At 43.0% G+C, this 23,288-nt stretch overlaps 1 protein-coding gene across 2 annotated transcripts in view; it reads left to right on the forward strand.

Moving 5' to 3' along the window:
• USP32 (ubiquitin specific peptidase 32) overlaps window positions 1-23,288 on the forward strand; it is a 941,828-nt gene that overhangs the window by 675,411 nt on the left and 243,129 nt on the right. The window contains exon 16 of one of the 2 annotated variants that reach the window (XM_069226537.1): window positions 6,118-6,277. In XM_069226537.1, the coding sequence (XP_069082638.1) occupies window positions 6,118-6,277 (160 nt within the window). The remainder of the gene's footprint in view (window positions 1-6,117; window positions 6,278-23,288) is intronic. The other variant, XM_069226538.1, reaches the window with a different exon arrangement.

A 23,288-nucleotide genomic window follows, 5' to 3' on the forward strand; every position in this document is an offset into this window, starting at 1 on the left:
ACTTTGACCTCTGCACCTGACCGGGCCTGTGCTGCTGGGTGTTTGGGGTTGACTTGAGCCCCCAACGGTGGGCTGTCTATGCCCCGGAGACTGAACTTGTAAGTGCTTTACTTACCTGAAAAACTAACCAATACTTAACTCCCCCAGGAACTGTTCATTTTTGCAGTGTCCACTTTTAAAATAGCTTTTGCCATTTTTGCCAAAACTGTGTACATTACTGTTTTAATTCAAAGTTCCATATTTACCAAAGCCAATTACCTTACAATTTATGTACTTACTTGAGTTCTGAATCTTATGGTTCTAAAATAAATTAAGAAAATAATATTTTTATATATAAAAAATCTATTGGCCTGGAGTTAAGTCTTTAAGTGTGTGTTCTCATTTATTGCCGGAGTGTACAACAAATGCTTACCACTATCCTCTGAAAAGACTACTGCTCGACCACACTACAACAAAATAGAGCATTAGTATTATCTAATTTTGCCACTATCAACCTCTAAGGGGAACCCTTGGACTCTGTGCACACTATCTCTCACTTTGAGATAGTATATACATAGCCAACTTCCTACAAGTGGAATCTCACCTCCTTTTTTGGGAGTACTGAGGCTCTAAGCATTATGGCACCAAAATGGGCTCTGGCTAGTCCCGAACAATCTGGCCAGCTGTCTCAACATGTTGAGGCATGTATCTATGTACTTATACTTTGTCGTGAAATGTGTGTTTAGTCTTGATTGATGAGCACATCGACCAATATACAGAGGTTTTCCACACAGGTGCTGTTGTGCTCACCGATTTGAAGGGAAGACATTAAGGCCCTCATTATAACTTTGGCGATCTCAAAGTGAGACTGCCAAAGCCTCGAGCGCCAGAAGATCGCCAGTGCTGGCGGTTTTCCGCCCGCCATAATATGGTTACTGCCGGATTTCCGCCACATTTAGGGTGGGAATCTGGCAGTAAGTATGCTGGCGGTCGAGGCGCCTGGGCGGTGCTACCACTTGTACCCCCCCCCGCAAGCTATTAACTGTAGATACATAAACAATGTGTATTTATTGTCTTTTTTCTTACATGATCCAAGAAGAGAAAGCTGATCTGAACAACTACACTGTTGTCCTTCTTGCATTCCACATAAGCAATAAAGTACAAACCTAGCTTAGTGCCATAAACGGTTACAGCTTCGAACCCCAGCTTTCACCGAATTCCAAGTTGCTTGGATTCACCTGGGTCACCAACCTCATACTAGGGAAACATATTGCTGAAAAATAAGCTTGTCTAGTAGCTGCTCTCTCCTAAAGAGGTTAAACCATTTCTTCTAGATAGGGACCTTAGAACTCCAGAACAATCCATCATAATCGCTCATCTGGGGGCAGTATCCGTTCTCCTTGGCCTTTCGGAATCCACAGTGCCCCCGGGGGCATCCTGTATGACGCAGCCCGTCCCAGCTAGTACCTGAAGAAATATGATCATGTCACCCCTTCCTGAGGGATCTCCGTTGCTTCACTTGATGGTGAACCATCTTCAGAATCAGCTGATCATTTACAAAGCCATAATGACCAGCACCCTTGCTTATCTTGCAGACAAACTCACCATCTCTGGTGACACTTGGCATACCTGCCCGCAGCCAGGCCACTATTAGAATGGAGACTAAAAAGTGTTTAAAAAAACATAAAAGGCAGCAGTCCTTTTCAAATATATGAACAGCCGTGATGCAATATATAGGTAATAAAAGCCTTACAACTTTACCACCTTCTGTGCTCGTGCTTTCTACTCCAGATTGTCATTCGGTGAACAGAGCCACAAGCATTACTCCTTGAAATATTCAGTGATTTGCTAATGATGTATTCATTTGACTCTTTCATCATGTCCATTTTCTGTTGTGTGATTTTGTGCATGTTTAGTTTATCTGGGAGGCCATGAAGAAGGGTTACTGACACCCAGGTATATGAGTCTGAATACAGAAAAAGTTGTGAAGTCATTTTGAAGAAGAAATAGTTTTAACCTTGTTTAGAAGAGAGCTGCTACCAGGACGTCTGATTTTTGTTTCTTCATATTTTGGCTTATTGATTTGGCCCTTGTGGTTTATGTACTACCATCATATATTTATGAAGAGTTTTTTGGGGTAAATGCACACTGAGAAAAAAATGGCTTTTTTACGCCTTTTAGTGTATTTTATCAATATAGTAACGAATGATGGCGCAGTGAGAGATTGTGAAATCGAAAAAACAAAGTAGGCATTGGTGAAATTCGAAGCAGTTGCTGCCAGATTATCCGACTGACTAGTTACAAAGAGTGGGGTACTATCCTACTTCTGAATACTGCAGGTAACCTGGGCTATGTGACTGCGATAGGTATAGCGTAAATGCTGGAAGGTCAGAATCTGCACCGAGTTCACCCGCTTCGCACACTGTAGAGAAAGGATTGGCTTTGTAGATAGGCAAGACCAAAGCTTCCAACCACTCTAAGTTTGGTAGCTGTTGGGGTCCCCTTCTTGCCTCATTCCTTCTGCCCACCAAATGTTGCTTCCGTGTGGTGTGCAACCTTGCATCATCTTTTTCACGAGAGTTCCATTCAAATATATTTCGGAAAAATTGTATTTTCAACCTTTGAGCACTCATCAATTGCTTTATTTTAATTGAAATTTCTATTTCTATTCTTGCTTCAAGTTTCACTATTTTTCTGCCCTTACCTTACCCATGCGGCTGGCCAATCTCTCCCACCACATCTGCCTTTGGTTTTCATCGGTCCATCTTATTTTGGCTGATTTAGTGCCTCCCTGCATTAAATCCATCTGTTAAGGACAATAGGTCCATGTTTACTCAGTAAGGGGGCAGAAAAACCTTGCCCTGCCGTTTTGCCAATAGAACGGGAAAGAGTTGCTTATAAATGACAGTATTACGAGGAATCCGCAGACGTAAAAGAATCACTCATGAAAATTCGTCTTTAAAATAAAACATTATTCAGAGACAAATAATTAGCTCCAGATTGAGGACTAATCTCACCTGCCCTGGGGACATTCTCACTAAAACATTCAGATTAAGCAATCCTTAAAAACAAAATTTAGGGAGGTGCAGTTGTAAAACATGCCTTCTAGGCAGAGACGAAATACTTTTGGGATTGCTCTGAAGTAAGTGTTGGTGCTTGAATGTGTGCAGTGCTTAATTTGTGCTTATTGTTGCCGGTGCTGAGCACCGGCACTTATTTTTGAGGGCCGGAGCTTACTCTTCTGCCTCAAGCATTTGCTGCGAGCAAAAGACACATATGGGAAAGACGGAGGAATGGAAAAACGAAAAAGCGCCACAAAGGAAGGAAGTAGAAAGGTGCTAGAGTGAGCTGAAGGGGCAGGGAGTGGCTTTACATGGATTAAAGAGGCCCGAGATGCCTTCAGGATTACGCCCCCTCGGGATTCCGTGCTCGTACATTTAATTGCAGCAGCCGCGTGTTTAAGAGGAGTGCTTCGGGCACCGGCACGTTTTTATTTACAAATCAAGCACTGGTGCAGTGCGTGCTGCCCGTCAGCTGTAGATGCAGCACTTTTTGCCTCCGCCCCCTGCTGTCAGTTGTGTGACAGCTGAGCAGCACAGATGACGCACTTGTGACTGACCATGGTGTGGACACAGTAGGATTTTCACCTCCCTCCCCCACCCCATTAGAAACGCTTACACTTAGAATCTTGGATTACATCATGGAGTTATTGGTGTGAAATTGCAGTTTCAAAGTGTGTGTAAATAGCAAACTAATGTTTATTTGGAGATCACAATATTTCTGTCGTTATGTTTCTCTTGGAAATGCCTTTAGCTGTATACTTGCAGTCAATTTGCCTGTGTCCACTGACTAAAGGCATTGCTTCCTTGGGAATGCAAAATTACTAAAGGATTACGGTGAGCTGGTTTTAATGGTCTATTAGTGAAAGAAAAGAAAGAGGCCCTCTCTATCATCCCTTTATCCGTGGTGGACTCACTCTAAAGAGTATAAATCCTGCATCCTATCTGTCTCCCTAGTTCAGTAGAGTTCTGAAGCTGAGAAAAGTTCTCAGTTGAGCAGAGTTCAAGAGGTAAGTGTTCAAGACCGTCGTAAAGAACCTTACTATCGAGGGGCTTGTCTGCTGCTTTAATACCTCATTTTCATGCTTTGTACTAGGAAGTGTAAGTGTCTAGCCTGGACCAAATTAACGTTTATTGGACGGATACTTTGATTCTAAGGTTCATCTCTAATATTTTCTTGCCTCAATTGTAATCTGTATTTTTTTTGTTCAGTTTAAAGTGCTGGTATCAGGCTTTTGGATCTTTAAATTGGTCTGTTGAGTTGGTTTGTTCGGGGTCTGCTCTAACCTCACTCCTGCAGATTGGATTGATGCTGTTGTATTTTAAAGGACTGGTGTTCATGTTGTTTTTCTGTGGTGGCAAAGAACAGCTGCAGACGTCTCACTGACAGCCTTGTAGCTGTCTGCATTTCTCCAGTATAAGCGTTTCTGTGATATGTACCTTTTAGAACGCCTCACAACTACAAGTGAGGTTTGAGGACACATTGATCACTCCTTTGCCGTTACTTGTTGGACCATTTATGCCATTTATTCTGTTTGCCTGTAACCAGCAAAGGCAGTGTGCTTCTACTCCTTTCCTCTTGATTGGACCATTTAGGCCAATTACTCTGGTGACCAGTAACCGGTGCATGCTATTGGCTGCTCTCCTGTCACTCCTGTGTAAGTGGGGAAGATATTTATCTTGACTGCTTTTAATGAAGGCACACCATATGCTGTTTCTCTATCACTCCTGGTTTGGCCCATGGCCATATCTTCTTTCTGGCACGGGTGCAGGACTGTGCGCTGCTTTTCTGTCGCTCTTGGGTGTAGCCTTTATGGCATTTGTTCTGGCTGTCTTTAACCTTTGTGCTCAGTGGGCTGCTTCTATATACTGTCCTGGGTAGACCCTAACAAAGAAAGTCTACAGTCTATCTGGCATTGCCAAGTCTTGATCAAAATGTGGCCAATGTCATTTACAAGATGGGTTTTAAGGCCATAGCTTCAACATGAAACGTCTCACAATTGTTTGTCCCATTTTGCACCATTACTGGGCGGACTCTAGAGAGGATTTAAAATAGTTGAATTTCTCGTGTGTGCCTGTAGATTACTCTTGGTCATTTCTAAAATTGACTCCCTAGATCATTTTAATGTGCTACCTGTACATAGTCTATGCCATGGGGCTGCTCCTCCGTTGGTAACCAATAGATACAGGTGCCTTCCTCTCCCCTTTCTTCTGAGTAGACACTATAAAATGCTTACACTGTTTGGTTGTGGGTCACTCATCTGTGACCCGAGCAGTGTCTAAAGAGCGTTTACTATAGATGAGTCTCCTATTCAGGCCAGTGGGCGGAGATCAATATTGATGTTGTTTTCTGTGGCTGTCTATGTGCATGGCTACTGGAGCAGAACTATATAGGACATCTGCCTCGACTACCTGTTTCTTAAGCATTCTGTGGCCTGCTCTGCTATCACTCCACGTTAAATCTTATAGAGAACCACTTAAACAGGTACAATATTTAAAGTAAAGTGAAGCCACGCTACGGTTTGTACTCTTGCAAACCAAGGACTCCCTCACGGTTTAGTGTAAGGCAGTGTTAGGTTGAAAGAGTCATTTTGCCACCCTGCTGTGAGTGTAATATCATATATAAATGCATTTATAGTACAACATTGTTCAACAAAATACTGGATTAGGACTGCTTAGTATTGCCCTTCAATTTATTACGTATTTATCAAGCAAATCTGGAATCTACATTGATAGTTCTTTTGACAGATTGAATTAAGGATACCGCTGTGCTTTTCTGTTGCCTACACAGTATGTTCTTTCGGTCTCTGAATCTTTTGGACTATTTCAGAAGTGTAGATATTGAATGCATCAATTATGTCCCCTGTTAATTTTCTGTGCCTTTCCGGATTTCCACTCTTTCATGGCCCTCCTGACATGTGACCACTCGTTCCTGGATGCAGTTCCAAAGATAACGTGTTTTACTATTCAGATGTACAACTGCATTGTAGCCTGTTTTTTCTTGAGACTCACACAATCTGAGAACTCTGTATTTTTTTAAATAAAAAAAATATACCCAATTTTATTTAATCTTCTCTAGGTCATCAAAAACAGCAAGACGAATCTGGCGGAGCTGGAGCTGTTTCCCCGCTATCTACTGTTCTTGAGGCAGCAACCTGCAACCCGACAGCAGCAGTCTAACATCTGGGTGAATATGGGTATGATGAGCCTGAGAATGTTTCCTCAGCATTTACCCCGAGGTAATGTAAGAATGCAGCAAGAATGGAAATGCACAGCAACATGCACGGGGAAGTTTGCCGCTACTGTCGCTTCTACCCAATCATCTGTTCAGTGCAGTATGGTAATTGGTGAAACTGTAGGGAAAGTTATAAATCCAAGATCATGCACAAGCGCAGAAACCAAACCAGAAGTCAGAGCATTTCAAACCACCGGAGCAAAACCAATTATTATCAGAATTGTGATGCTATTGGATGATCATAATGTAAAAATGCAAAAATACGACATATTTGTACATATATCGCAATACTAGATGAGATTAAAATGCACAAACACGTTATAGCCAATAATTATACACACACCTCTCTGAATAATTGAGAATGTCACTCTTTGTAAATTAATCTTTCCTTCGAGCCTCTGAGGAAGTACCAAATAAGCACTTTGTGGACATTACAAATATTTGTGTCTAAGATTTAAATAGTTTTCATAAATGGAAATGTCAATTAGGTAACAAGCCTTTATGAATAGTTAAAAACAGCGTTTCAGTAAGTGTTTGACTTCCTCTTTAAAATGTCCTCATCTTTAAACTGTCTGCACGGTCTGGTCTAAGGATTTGCTTCTACAGTAGGCACCACCTGCCAACACTAAAGGAACAATCATTTTAGGATGTGGATTGTTCAGATAATAAGGGCTTCAGTAAGGAACTCCTAGACATTTTCTGATACAAATACTTAAATATGTAGATGCATTAAAAAGGGAAATAGGTTAGTAAAACGAAACACAGATAGTTTCTTTTGGTTTGATATTGAAGCTTTTCTCTTAAAGGTGCTCTAGTTGAAAAGCCATTGGTTTATTAAGTCATGATGTATATATGCTGAATATATAACTAAACGCGTTCTTAAACACTTGTGCATATCTTGGATCTTTGCGGTGTCTACCAATTGATAAACGGTCCGTTCCAAGCATTCATTCATTGGATAGTCAGTAGCTGCATGCCTGGGGCATGAGCTGCAAAAGCCAGTTATGTTGCAGCAGGCTATATATCATGGGAAGCACTGTCTGCACAATTGCAAAGCCTCTAATTCAAAAAAGTACCTTTTTCAGATACTATAGATTTGTTTTTCATTTGGCTTTTTGTTTCTGCTTTGCACTAATGTGTTCAATCAGTAATTACTTAAGTTACAGATTTCCAAATTATGCTTTCTTGCTGTAATCTTACAACTAATCGCCATCCGTAATTGGAAATAAAGGCTTTTTGGTGTGTGTAGAAGGGAACAATTTATGGTAGCTTTGCTGCAAGTGAAGTGTTTGATTTACCTCTGCTTTTCTTCATACTGCCGTTTATTGGAGTAATAAGTCTAAAAGTTAAAATATGTAAAAGCACCATCTCTGTTATTTACTTTCTTGCCAGTTCAAGCTGTTTTCATTTTTTGTTTAGTGCACCCTTTTCCATGTGGCATTGGTCAATTTATTTTAAGAACATATCAGATTTATATATTCATATTAAACTGCTATATTTTGCTTTAATTTTGACATATGCCAATCTGCTGAAGTCCTGTGTCTTGGCTCTCCCCTCTTAACTTAATATGTTACTTTCAAATTCTAGCGGGAACACCGAAAATTGTTGACAGTAGAGCTGTGCACAGTCAGTACTGGTGAATATTTCCCCTGTAAGAAGAAGGATATCTATTTTTGCCTGTCAAGCGCTCATCATAAGGAATACTGAGGTTTTCTCCTATCTGAAAACTAAGCCATGTATCTTTCCCATTCCCCCTCCTGTATATATCTGGAGGTCCAGAGTGTCCCTGTGTCTTCTCTTCTTATTACTTAATCTGAAGGGGTGGGGGAGACTTGCTGTGTTTCAGGTTTTCGATTTGTGGTTTGAGGATATACCTCCTGGTACTGAATTTAATACATCTTTTCTGCCTGAACAGGGCACTTACACACTAAACTAACGCTCACGTACTATTAGGAACCTTCCCTTGTTATTGCCGTGCATACCAATGCATTCCTGGATTATAGATGATTGGCACACCCTCCCTCCTTATGTCAAACAAGAAGATCAAATTTTAGGCCAGCGTACAATTTCAATTTAGATTTTATTGATCCTACCCTATCCCAACTAACTAACAGTAGTGCTGTAAAAAAATCCTAGCCACACATTGGTCTGGAAGGGCAGGAGTGAGGGGAGCAGAGTTTTTTTTCTCAAACCTCTCCCCTCCCCTCCAGGAATAGTTTTGGAAAAAAAGGACAAATTATGTATTTCACAGTACAGTTTTTCAAAAGCACTTGAAGGAAAATTACCCAGAAGTAGTATTTCTCGTTGGCAGCAAACCATGTAAATGCTTATAAAAGGTTTGTGGCTTGTTAAAAAATCTGAGTGTACAACAGACGTATGTGTGTCACAGAAGAAGCATTTCCTGCCTGATACTGTATGCCTTACTGGAGCAAATGTAAAACTATAATCCTCTGTCTGGAGGTAGCACAAAAGTGAACCAGCAAAGGACACACACTGCCTCAGGAATAGAAGCAATTAGATTAACAGTGTTTCTTAAGAAGCAATCTGCAAAAAATGGAAAAATAATATCTATTTGTTTTGCTATTGCATATTTGAAACCTGCTTGAAGTGCCAGAAGGAAACATCGTTTTTATTCATTTATGGTATTGTAAAATGTTAAATTACTTGTGTAATTGATTTGAATGTACCCACATATATTCAAACATACCCATTCCAAAATGATACACTCTGACTGTCAGTTCTCTTTGACATTTATGGCATGCTGTATTTTGGAATATAATATTATAATATTCAGCCTTCCATCAAAAAGCATTGGAGTGAATTGTTTTTAGAGCAGAGGTCTTCAAACTTTTATGTTCTGATTCCACCCTATCCAAAATAGTTTGAAGTTGGCACCCCTCCAAAACGTTATGCAGAAGCGTGGAGGAGTAGGAGGGATATAGGCTGAGCACAATGGGTGGGGCTTATGAGATCATTTCAGGGGCACTTTTTCAGTAGCTCATAATCCACACTAAATGTGAGGCATATAAAAGAGCACACACATAAAAAGTGAACTAGACAAAAAACACTACTCCTATTATTAATTGAGATTCTCACACTCTAGGGTCCCAGTGCGACTGCACCTTCTGCATTAATGGCAGCTCCTGAATAGCAGGCTATCCCCTCTGCCTCTTTCACCCCTTCCCCACCATGTCTGGCCATCACTCCAATCTTGAAACAGACTGTCACTTTCAACAAAAAATGGACTCCCATCTGTTGCCCACCTCTTTGCAGCAATGGTGCCTTAATTCCTAATTCTCTTACCATGTCTTATTGTAAAGTAAGAAAGTCATAATTGTGATGCAAATGGCCATTAACAGTCATGGGTCCCAGTGCCACTTTGCCTGCTTCACTAAAGAGAGTGTACAAAAAGTGATGGATGGAATGCTCAAATTAATCTCAGCCACTGGTAATTACTTAGGGCCACGTCCCAATCCATCCTTATTTTGCACACCATGCCACCTCAGTTTGCACCCAATGCAGAAATCAGTATTGACCCTGCTCCAGTGGGAACAGTCCCACACAAACTGCAGGTCTGGTAAGGATGCTGAGTTTCGGAAAGTATCCTTTCAATGAACATATAGACATGCCTACACGAGGTACAGTCTGGTTAGCTATTACTAATATGTCCTGTTTGAAAGCACTTGTTTAATAATATACAGCACCACTGAAATTATGCCGTTTTGCAGCAGCTGCATTTTCCAGAATTATGGATTTGCTGCATATGCCACACAATTCACCACCTTCTGTGTAATCTACAGATTTAAAAAAAAAAAAATTCCACTTGAAGTGGATCAAAAGTTACTAAAATGTGGTGACGTGTTTGTGCACAAAGGTTAACTGATCATCTTTCAGTTGCTTATTTCTTTATTTGCTTGTTAAATAGGCACTGAGGTGGCACCTTTCCCAGACAGTTCTACCATGTGAAAATTTTTCCAAATAATGAAGTAATACTAGCAAATAGTGTGCCGCATTATACCGCATAATTTGCCTTTTTATGCCCTGTAATTTAGTAAAACCTGCCATATAATTTGGTGCTCCCCTGCCGCATAAATGCAGTGCCTCTGATCATATACACAGTCATTGTGTGGCAGTCTATCTTATACTTGTGTAATTCAATTTTAGAATAATGCCTTACCAATTCACAGTACTTTCTATTACGTGCTGAGACATCATAGCACTATAAATACACAAGTCTTTGGCCCCCACCATCACAGGGCTCAGGATCACATTTGATTTACTATTTATGTCCTTCAACTTTCGTGTAAATTAAGACGGATGGAAATACAGAAAATGAACAGTCACGCTTCCAAGCTTCTTCCTTCACAAGTATTTACGGAGGCATTTGCGCTCCCTTGGAACGCCGCCACGGACCTCTAGGGGGCGTGCCGCCCAGTTTGAAGAACTCTGTTTTAGAGGGATAGGTGAGATTTGCTGATAGATGTTTTCTATACAGTGAGCATATATGTGCCTTTGTGCACGCAACTGTGCCACCTACAAAAGCCCCTTATTGTTTAATAGTTGAGGAAATCTACATTAAATCATGTTTCCTGGTAACACTCTTTGTCGATTGATTATATAGTCATGATTTTTAATGACATTTCTACACAACGGTCCATTTATTTATAAAATATATAAGATTCCTTATCAGCCTGTATAAACAAAAACGAATTATCATCTTAAACATGACCCTCTAACTGTACACATCAAAAAAGACACAAACCTAATGCATTGCGCTTGGATTGAATGAGAAGAAAGCAGCAATTGCAAATTGCAGTACATTTTACATCTCTACTTATAATACCATTGTTAGTTTCCAGATTTCATTGCCTGTTAATACATTCTGTGAGGAAATCTACATTAAATATACTTCTGATGTATAAGTGTTGAGACAGTACTCTTCCCTGCATGATGTACTGGCATGTCCCCTTGCCATGCATCCCTGAACTGCATATCTACTTTTGATTTTTAGTCATGTCACACCCTAATCCTGGTACGCACATTGACCTAGGCCCGATCATTTAACAGAGATTAGCTTTGAACCCAGTCCTGATCCGAGAGCGACTCAGCAAGCGCACCCTCATAGTGAAAGGGGATGTAAGTCCCTGTTGTTGGTTTCGTGCATACAGCTTGGTGGTTCCAGCATACCATGGTTGGTAAATTATAGTGACAAGTTTGTTAGCCCCCTTTGAGACATGAATGTATACTTACTGACCCATTCACTGAAAGTTCCACTGCTCACAATTATCCGGAATCCTGAACACGTTATCCTGTGCGTTTTACGTGTGTGTGTGTGTGTGCGCTAGACATAAGTGTGCCGTGCATGATTGATACAAGCCTGCAGGTTCTGTTTGGGAAGCTCGCAGCCTGGACCAGAGTCCAAAGTGGAGGAGAGGTCGCTTTCTCCCAACAGCGTATGTGTATTGCTGCCATATCCTAGATGGGAGGGGAAAGCGTAAGACGCTATGGTGAGAAAAGGGGACATAGGCTTTCCTGAGAACTGCCAAAGCCCTTCCTGATACATTGGGCTGTAAATGATTTTGACTTCAGGTAACATTAGTTAGATTGCAGAGAATATAGAGTGGGGCGTGCAGATTCATGTCTCTCCTCCTGATCTATGTGAGGTGGGGACATAAAAGCAGGATGTAACCTCCTTTCTATTCTTTTTGTACTTTGGTGGTGGGCACTCTACCTGAAGACTGTCTTGCTGGGTAAAGCATCCTTGCAGATAGAGGCCATGCTTGAAAGATGGCCTGCCAAGGACACATGAAAGGGGAACTGATGCAAACCGGTTCCAAGGAAGCAGACCTGCAAAACACAACCTCCATCTGTGAAAGCAGAATAAAGATGGGAGCTCAAGACCCATTGTTGTGGTCTCTCTTAACTAGGAGGTAGTACTCCGCATAATAGTCAAGGACAACTTCACATCTAAGGGTTGGTGTCAGACTGACATCCAACTTTCCATAGGCGAGGAAACATCGCTTGGAGTCTGATCCAAAGGAGTAATCACTGGACTACCCATGGTGCTAAGGTGCCCTGCCTAGGTACGCTGGAATAAAGCACCAACCCAGCAGGAGGAGGGGATTGTGGAAGGGGCTTCTGTAACTGACTTTGGCCTATCAACCGTTTGACAGATTCACTAAGAAAGTTCATTGAAGGCCTGCTGGTTCAGGCAGCGTGACTTTAATCATTCATTCTCGTCTAAACTACCCGGCACCTGGAGCAGTGTGCCCAAGTGGTAGGCCTGACAGAAGCTTAGGTAAGCGCTTGCTGGTGTCCTATGTGCCCCACAAGTGGACTGTGTAGAAGCGGCAGTGCCAAGAGTGTTGTTGGGATGGAAATTATGGTCCGCTCCAGGCCACATGCAGGTGTTGTGGTTGTCTGACAGAGGAATCTTCTTTCAACATCGTCAACAAGGCTTAAACTCCAAGACCTCCGGAAGTGAATTTGACTCATTCTCCTGTAGAAGCCTGGGTAATTTTGCGGCATTTGCTAGATACTACAGAGCTCTGGGACTGCAGTGGTAAGGCATTGAAAAATGGGAACTGAGCCCAGTATGCAGGTCAATCATTTTTAAGCAAAGTATCATCACTTTCTAGACAAGAGGAGCCAAAAATGATTTTGCATGCCACCACCTTGTGGCACAAGTAGCAACTGCTTGAGAGAAATTACATGGATCAAATCTGGTAGGTAGGGATATTCATAAGGGAAGGAATCTCCAGGCATACCTATTATCAGACTCCTTTTAGCAGCCTTAGGGTAAGGAGGGGTTACTGGGCCACCACTTTGGGGCCTGAGGTATTTCTACCACTAATGTCCCTGGGGCCTGCATGTGGTGTTTGGGGCTTGACCATAATCTCTCAGTTTGAGACTCCAGTACTTCCATGCAATTGAAAGCCTTCAGGGATCAGGAAACCAAACTCATGTCTGGCTAAGGACACCCCCAGGCAGTTTCTCTCCCCTTGCTCCCACCAGTAATTGTACCGACAGGTAACAATCCTCCAATATGTCCTCCAGTATAAAACATTGAAAAATACCATCAGAAGTAGAAGCTCTCTTCTTTCTCGAGGGAAAAATACGGTCTCAAGGAACCATTGAGAAAGCCAGCAGTGACAGTCTCTTCGCCATCCTTCTCACTATTGATCCTGGTTCTTAAAAAAAAAAACCAAGCCAGAGTTTTTATCTCCATCTGCCAACCAGTCACAGGTTGTGGCATTTCAGCAGGCCACGGTGGGTCTCTGCAGGGTTGTCCCTTACCCTGTGGGTCTGTTATGGCTGTCAGGGATGGGCCCAGACACTTTAGGTTCAGCTATTCTGGTTGTTCTGACCATGACTCCAGTTGAATCTGTACCTCTACATGAGCCACCCTCCACTCACTTCTGTGGAAGTAATCTCTGCCCAAGGTGCAAGTAAACATGTCGTCATCTCCGATAACAAGGCGATCTCTGACACTGCTTTCTTTGTCGCCTCATCTATAAAGGATTATATGGGTGGCTAAAGAGAAGGTGAAGACCTCCTTTGCTGCTCCTCTCCCCCGAGCTAAGAGGTTTGCGCTGATGGAAGAGCTTTTCAGCTTGGATTCAGGAGAGAGTGGAAAAGGATGATATGGAGGCTGGTAATTTCCTCCCTCCCTATCACACAGATGATGATGTCTACTGGATATTCAAAATGCCAGTGACCTTGATAACACACTTTGAAATTGAGGTCCCTAATCTGTCAGGCCTCCCTTTTGATGAAGTTTGCATGTTCCAGGCTGTTGTCTGTAAGGTAGTGGAGGCGCTTAAGTTGCCCCTTCTGTGTGCTGAATCAAAGTGCGACATTCTTATGGACATCCTGAAATAACCTTCTCCAACACTGGATCTTTTATATATTCACATGCTTGAATCATTCCTCCATCATCAGGCTGGAAAACCCTTGTACATTAACATACCAGTAAATGGTGTAAAAATGTTCAGTTTACAGTGTAAGAAGGCAACATGTCTGAAACAGCACAGTAGCACATCCGCCTTATTTGAAAGAACCTAAACCTGAACCAGTGAGGTGAAAGTGTAAGCTCTTCTTCTCCAGTAAGTAGACAGCAAAGCATCTTTAGTGAATTTTAGCCCACATTCACATCCAATCTTCCTACTTAAGTACTGGGATTCACCAACATTCCCAGTCTTCAGGCAAATCAAAAGATCTCCTGCAGAGTGCCCCCTCAAGGGGCCCGTGGAACATTGCAGCACCAGCCCAATGAGGAGCATGCCACCTTTGGGTGGGGTGAGGGCTCTTGGTTCTAAGACAAACGCTCTTAGTGACACACAGTGTTCTAGGTTCCTAATATATTACCTAGAGTCCAATACTGAAACAGTATACCCTATTGAATTTGTTCTAATACACAAGAGATTGTCTTCTGAACTATCCTAATCTCCTTGTCCTCCTATGTTCAAGATACGATCAAGGATACTCCTTTAATCGGAATCAAAGACAGTCCTACGGGAGGTTTTCAGGAAGAAAGAGAGGTTCCTCATAAGCATGAAACAATGGCAATCAGAAAAGAGCTTGACTCCCAGCTTGTACCTGCTTTTGCATCTCGTTCTCAGAAACTGGAAGTGAGAATTTCCCTTTTTGCTCCTGCATGGAAGAACATAACATCAGACAAATGGGTGATACAAATTGTACTATCAGGCTGTATGTTGGAGTTCATCCAGAGACCCCCGGGTTGTCCCCAAGAAAGGAACACCATCTTCAATTGAAGGAGCTTCAAATGTAAATTCTCATGCTTCTCATCAAAGGAGTTATAGAAAACATCCCCAAATCTCAAAGGAACCAAGGATTTCATTCCATGTTCTTCCTAATCCAAAAGACGACTGGTCAATGGAGACAAATACTAGATCTGAGGCAGATGAACAAGTTCTAAAGGAACAATCATTTTGGATGAAGACTTTACAAGAAGTCCTTCTGATGATGCAGGAAGGGGATTTTATGACCTCCTTGGACCTTCGGAATGCATACTTCCACATACCTATTTATCAAAAACACAGAAAGTACCTTTGTTTCTTAGTATTGGGGCAGCACTACGAGTTCAAGATGCTCTCTTTTGGATTCAAATAAGCACCTCAAATGTTTCCCAAATTTCTTACCCCAGTTGCTGCTTTTGTCAGGCGAGAAGGTCACCAGGTGTTCCCATACCTGTTAAAGCACCGTCCAGGGAAGGAGCAAAGCCTTCTACGAATGCCTGTAGCAGTCTCTTCTGGAGACTGGGTCGCACTTTGAACAGAGAAAAATCATTGTTGGAACCCCAGACAAAGATCCAATTTCTGAGTGTGGGAAGCTGGGTTCTGGTTGTAGTCAAACACACACACACATGTTTTGCCTGGATCCTGATGTAGGTTTGAACTGTAAGTGGCCTGGGCCCCTGCTAAACGGGTTCCCCGGGCCAGATCTATTTCCCCAAAACAGGTACTATGTATTGGCACTTCAGCCACTCTTGTAAGTCCCTAGTAAATGGTACTCCTGGTACCTAGGCATGGGTACTGAAGAGGACTCCCCAGAGCTACAGCACCAATTGTGCCACTCTGAGAGGCCCCTCACCAGCCTCATGCAGACTACCATTGCAAGTGCATGACAAGGTGTATTTAAAGGTTGCAAACTTGACATGGAACTCACTAAGAGTGCCCTGTCCACTGACACTGCATGCACTATAGGTAAGTCACCCCTCTGGCAGGCCTTACAGACCTGAGGCAGGGTGCACTATAATATGTGAGGGCATATGTTTGCGTGAGCAAATATGCCACCTACTCCATCTTTACAAAACCTTAAGACGTAGTAAGTGTTCAGGAAATCCATAGCAAATACACGTGCTGGACACTGGTCATTACGAGGTCCCCAGCTTCACGATGACCTCCCTGAATACTGGGTTGTTTGGTAGCAAACAACTCAGAATAATAAACCCACACTGATGCCATTGTTGGATTTATTATACCATGGCATGGTTTCTGGCTGGTTTTTTATCAGCCTGCCACCACCAGACAGAGATCTGTACTCCTGTGGTGAGAACCTCTGCTCTCAGGAGGCAGAACACAAAGTCTTTCCTGGGTGGAGGTGTTACACCTCCTCCCCCAGGGAGTCACTCAGTCCCAGGGGCCAGCTTCAAAGGCTTTACTGCTTTTGAAATCTGACCTCTGACTCTGCTGCTAGCAGCAGATGGCCACCCTACGTTTTCCCCCCACTTTGAGCAGGAAAACTAGTGGGAAAACTTTGTCAGAATAGGAAGAGTGGTCCCCCTCAGCTTGCACCACTCCCCAGGTTTGGCAGCCGAGGTGACCACTCCAATTTCATTTTCCTCCATTTTGGATGGCAGGAAAATAGCCATTCAGGGTTAGGGATGTGACCTCTTCCCCCAGGAATTGGTCACATATGGGTGTAGCCACCCTAACGTAGATGGCCCATTGGCCACTACATGGTATTCCCCTTAACACCAACTAAATGCAGTATTTAGTGGACGTCCCTAGATCTGCAGATCATATTCGACTGACACAAGAAGACCAGCGACAAAGAAGACCCAAGGCCTGAGAACAGAAGTCCTGCTGCAAGAAGAAAAAGGAGCCAAACCCTGCCTGCTGCACCCAGGACTCAACAATTGCTACTGAGTGGGTGACTGGACATCGGACACACTCTAAAAAAAAAAAAACAGAGGACCTCCAGCCTTTTGCAAATCGTCAAAAACCTCCCTCTAGGTGAAAGCATCACACCATGCTCCCATGAAGCCGGTGAAGTCCTGTTTACTGACTGGCTGCTGACCAACGAACTAGAGACAGCAGCCCAACCAAATTCCGCCAAAGGGACCTGGAGGACAAATCCTGCCAGTGTGCAAAGCTTGGTGACACCGCGACCTCCAGTGGCTGAGACATGCCATAGCCTGAGGTACTGGACCCCCAACGTCTGACACGCAGAAGAAAAGTCCACTCCGGACTCTGAGGACCAGAAGCAAGCACCAGTCGAGGGACTTCAGGCCACCCAAGAACCAGCCTCCGGCTTGGCCCTGCTGACTTGCAATACACCCTCAAAGTGACCTGCATCTGGCTCCAAAGACTACTTGACGCTCGTCCCTTGGCTGACCTATCTGTACTGCACCCGGCATCCCTCGCCCTTGGATTGGAAAACCAGCTGTGCTCTAGGGGTCACTAACCCCATGCGACCTCTACACTCCAAGAAAACCCACCAGACATAGCTTTAAGTACACCTATGCAGTGTGTTCCCAAGTGGCCCCCTTCTCTGTTCTGCACCAGCTCCAAGACTTTTAGCCGCTGCTCCCACTTGAACCGGGAACTGCCAGAACGGCTTCGGCGGGCCCACAGGACATTTCGAAAACTTCAACCTAAAAACAGAAGATGACACTTGTTGGAGCATTGCCTGATTCCAATGGTGCCTAAGTATGCACATAAGACTATTTTTGCTAAACTTTGAAAATTCATAACTTAAAAAGTACTTACCCGATTTTGATGATCTTGGTATTAAAAATGTTATAAAAATCTGAAGTATTTTTGTAAATTGGTCCCGAGTTATTCTTTTGCGTGTGTCTACATTTATTGATACTGTGAATACAACAAATGCTTAGCACATCTCCAAGCTAAGCCTAACTGCTCACCCACACTACCACAAAAACAGAGCATTAGGTAGTCTGCTTTTTACCTCTGGATAACAAAGTGGGGTTTCTTTGACTCTCTGCACAGCTTTTCCATCGGCAGAGAGGGTTGCAGCCAGAAGCAAAGAGTATTGATGCAAAAAGGTTAGTCACAGTGAGACAATACAACTGCCTGTTGGGCCTAATGACATCATGTATTGGCCTCTCTCCATTTTGCAGGCTCTTTGTGAGCGTATCAGCAGGAACTGGATTTGCAATGGAAACCAAAGGCTCATGGGGAGATATGGTCCATGTCAGAAGGCGCTTGAAGCAAGCTGTAATGTTGTGGAGGATCCCAGCAAACCTAAATGCAGGACTTTCTTTTCTGCCAATAACAGAAAGGATAATACTCACTAACGATGAGTTCATGGATTTCTCACAGGATAGACATCGATGTGGAACATCTGCCAGGCTTCCAGAATGATCAGGCGGATGAACTCGGTTGCCAAATGTCAGATTGTCATGAGTGGGAACTAGAACAGAAACAGGTGGATACATTTTCGATTAATGAGGTCATGCCACAATCAATCTTTTTGCCACCCCAAACAACAGGAAATGCCTATGGTTGCAAGCACTTTTTGGCATCCAGCGACCATGGACAGTGCAGTTTCGATCATTTGGTCCAAGATATTTACCTACTCCTTTCCTTCTTTTCCACTGCTCCACAGAATGTCGAAGAAGTTGAAGATAGACCACTGTACTCTGATCTTCATTGCTCTGGCCTCACCAATATTGGTACAGTGAGCTTCTACAGTTAGCACATCCAGCCATTCCTCTGAAGGTGCATCCCAGGAGACTTAACCAACATTATGGAGAGATTCTCCACCACAATCCCAAGTCACTGAATTTGATAGCATGGTACCTGACCACCTAGAATTGTTCCACTTAGATCTACTGCAAGAATGTAAAATTATTCTGGATCAGGCTCAAGCTCCAGTACTAATCCTTAAATCGCTAGATAGAAGCTTTTCGGTGTCTGGTGCAGGAATAATGGGCATCATCCACTTCAGATAAACCTATTCAGATCTTTCTTTATTTGTTAAATTTAGCGAAGAGTGGACTCAAATAGTCTTGATTTGCAATCTCGAGATTTAGAAGAACTGATTAATTGTCTACTGTTTTCCCAAAGGATGATTAAACAATTTATGAAAGGGCTCTTCAGTGCATTTCCATCTCTTCAACATCCTCCGGAACCAAGGGAACTTAATACAGTCCTCAGGCAGCTGATGTTACCTTCCTTTGAGCCTATACATAAAGGCTTATCATAGCTCTAACATCCACCAGACAGGTTAATTCTCAGAACCGAACCTATATTAATTCCAAAGATTCTAAATGACTTTCACCCAGATGAACCTGTCATTCTTAGATCTTTCTTTCCAACCCCATCTTCAACAGCAGAAAGATTGTTACATTCTTTGGACTTAAGTAGATGTCTCAAATTATATATGGCGAAGACAAAAGGTATATGCACATCAGACCAGTTGTTTGTGATGTTTGGTCAACCATGAAAAGATCAAGCTCTGTCCAAACAGTGGATAGCGTGTTGGCTGAAAGCCTGCATTGCTTTCTGGCATGTCAAAGTCAAGCATCCTGTCCATGGAAAAGTGAGGGCACATTCCACCAGGGGCATGGCCTCGACTGGCACTTTATGCTGGGGTGGCCTTGAAGGGCATCTGCTGTGCAGCCACCTGGAGGAGCAGGCATATGTTCATGAAGCACTACTGCTTAGACGTGGATACAGAAGCTGACACAGCATTGGACAAGCAGTTCTGAGAAACCTGTTTCATTAAAGGTGAGCCTGCTTCCCGCTTTGTTGTAGTTTATAATGTGTACTGTTTGCTATTCTGATTCAGCAGTGTTGGGGAACTGGAGTTTCAGATACATAACTTATTTCTTCAGTGGCTCCAGAGCCCCGTCACCTTTTTGCGAAGCTTAGATAGAGTGATGTCAGCTGCCAGGAGAGCCTTTTTCAGTCCCATTGGTCCACAGTCAACAGCAAGACTAAATCCATGTGTCGACCCAATGGCACATCCAGACTGGTTGACTAGACTCCATGGAGACAACGTTTTTTCTTCTGAACGTCTGACTTTATGCACTGTTATTGCCATTTCTCGGTCATTACGTTTGTGAAGTGGCGAAGCTGGATGTCATTAGCCTCCCTGAACACATATAAAAAAGCTGTTCTACGGCATGCTTACTGAGGCTGGCCTCTGCTGCAAAGCTGTATCGACTAACACTACCGCCACTTTAGTGGCTTTTCATGGATTTTCCATAGGCCAGTCCTCCTGGCAACACCTATCCTTGAAGACTGCTCACAACTGAACTTGCTCTTCTGATTTTTTTGCTTAAAATGGGAATTACAGGGGAGCCAACAAGAGCACCAGCTCCACTCTGTTTTGTTTGGTGGATTTGCCACCTTTGAGCAGCTTTGATTTGGCCTCCTTTCACCTTCAGAATCAGAATGGGAGTAGAGAGTGTCTCTCATTTGCTGCTCAACTGACAGTCCATCTGCCTGGGTGACACCTCTCCTTTTCGATCTACCTCTCTGAATTGTCCACATTCTTCCATAAAGTACACTTTTACCCATGCCTCTATTTTGGAGTCGAAAGGTTGTGCCTTGCTTTAAAAAGGAGCCATAGAAGTGGTGCTCATGGATGAGAGGGCATGGTATTCTACTCCCTTTATTTCTTGGTCACCAAAAGGACCGGGCCTCGGACCCATTCTGAATCAGAGACCCTTTGGTCTATATTCCTTATTCTGTTATTGGGTCTGGCATCAGATGTACAAAAATGGACAGTGTCCCTGGATGTCAAGGACGTGTATTTCCATCTACTATGCTTCCATATTCAGAATTATTACCACTACTTCATAAAGTGTCCATGTACTACCAATGTACAACTCTTGGCCTCACTACTGCACCACAAGTCTTTACCAAGTTGCTGGCTGTGGTTGCGACTTAACTGTACTTGGACAACTGGATGGTTAAGACTGGGTAACCAGTCCTGATAAAACCATCTTGAATGCATTCTGACTCCTCTTCGTCTGCTGGGATTCTACGTCAATTAACAGAAGCTCCACTTATATCCTTTCTGAAGTAGACATTCATTGACTCAGTCCTGCATATGACCTGTATGAAGTCTTTTCTTTCTGCCGCAGATGATCTAGGACATTTAGGATATGATCCAGATGTTTCAGGATCCAGTTTTTGGGAATTGGTCACAATGACTGCTCTTTGCATGCACTCCCATTCCCCCGCTCTTCTAAGTTCTACAAAATGTATTGGTTGATGGTGCATAGTAAATGCCTATTGCCTTGCATTGGGCAAGGAGGATTAGGAACATTGGTATTTTGAAAGTTAGCATTCTGACTCCTTTACCCCCCCCCCCCACCCCACCTGACCCCCCCCACCCCCCCCAGCCTGGATAGATTTGCTTTGGCAGCAGCATATTAGGGTCTCCCACCCCAGTCATGAAACTCTTCGGCTTCCATCACAGGAGTTTGGGCTTTGCCAGTTAAAGATCTTTACCTTTAGTGCTAGTGGATATCATCTTAACCGCTCAGAAACTAGCCATCAGGTCTATCTATACAGGTTACTGGAACACATTTGTTTCTCGGTGCCAGGCTGCAGGCTTAAACCCTTTTGAGGCTTACCTGTCTGAAATCCTATACTTAAGACCTCCCTGGCTCAGCAGGGTTTGGTTGTTTGTGCCGTAAAAGGCTATTTGGCTGCTTTTTCCCCATTTATATATCTTTGTGACCATTTAAGTCACCTCTAATGTCATGTTTCTTGATGTACATTTCCTCCCAAGGCTTTTATTGTCCTGCAGTTTGATATAAACTTAGTGTTGACTATTCTCGTGGGCTCACTGTTTGAATTAGTCCATAATTGCTCTATTCGTATTCAGTCAAGAATGTAATTATAGTGGCGAGCACGTTGGCCCACATGGTCCTTGAGTCGCAGGCCCTGTTGGTGTTGCATCTGTTAACTCTATGCTATCCAAACATACTGGTCCTCTGCACTTGTCCATTCTTTCTGAATAAATTGGTGTCTGCTTTCCACGTGGACATGTCTATCACCCATCCGTCTTTTTTCCAATTCCCCATCCTTCCAAGGAAGATGAGCGGTTCCACGGGCTGGACTCTTTGTGAGTTGTTGCCTATTGTGTCGATCTAAAGAGGTCATAACAGGTGGATGATCAGATTTTCTTAGGTTTCCCTGGAGCCAAAAAAGACAAAGTGGTGAGCAAACATACTTTGACACATTGGGAAACTCTCTGTATTAAAACTTGTTATGCCTTGGGTAAGAAAGACATATGCCTTGGCCAAAACAACACCCTCAGCTGGCGTTCATGTTCATTTTAAGATGGTCATGGCAGTTTCTACTCTTCTCACCTAGGGCACCCTAGTGACTGATACATAGCTGGCCACTTGGTCTTTTCTACTTACCTTTGACAAACATTACTCTGGCAGCTCAGGCATGGAGTGATGGATACTTTGCCAAGGCCATGTTGCATCAGCACTACTTAGTCCCACCGCCCTGTGGTTACTGTCTTGGGACTCCATTGTAATTTGAAAATCTGCCTGACAAAGTATTCATCAGAAGAAAAAAAAATACATACCTTTTGTAACCCTATTTCTAGTAAATACTGTATCTTGCTGTAGATTCTTCACCATCCTCTCTTTCTCAGAGAATGACATTCATGATAAAGTTCTGAGATATACACGGATTATTACCTTGTAGTATGGTCTACTATATTTAAGCTCGCCTATGCATGCCTAATTTGGGTGCAGATAAAATGCAAGGAATTGATGAGAGTGTATCAGGAATCATCCACATACAGTTCTGAGGAGATACTGCTTGAGGAAATGTTACAGGATTCATCCTGATGCCAAGCGATAGTCTTAACATTAGGAAACTGTTGGAAGGTATGGTGTCCACCTGATATGTTTATCGAAGGTAAGTAACGTTTTCTTTGAATGTGTGTTGCTCCTGAAGAAATGTGCTTAAAATCATCATTTATAAAATAAATGTAAATGGTTTGCAACAACATGCATAAGCAAGAATAGCTCTTTAAACTGAATCTGATTCGCAGGAAGCCATTACAGTGCTGCCCAGTCCACTGAGATGTAGTCAGATGTTCCTGACCAGCTTTTCTCGCCACAAAATTTTGGATCCACTCAATTTCCCGAGTGCAAATCCAGGGATGCCTAAATAAACAATGTCACTGTAATTAATGCGGGAGAACAGATAGATGCCTGTGATCTTTGAAAACAGGAGGCCAACCTAGAACGTATGGGTATCGCGCATCAA

This window comes from Pleurodeles waltl, chromosome 3_2, assembly GCF_031143425.1.
Source record: "Pleurodeles waltl isolate 20211129_DDA chromosome 3_2, aPleWal1.hap1.20221129, whole genome shotgun sequence".
Lineage (NCBI taxonomy): Eukaryota > Metazoa > Chordata > Amphibia > Caudata > Salamandridae > Pleurodeles > Pleurodeles waltl.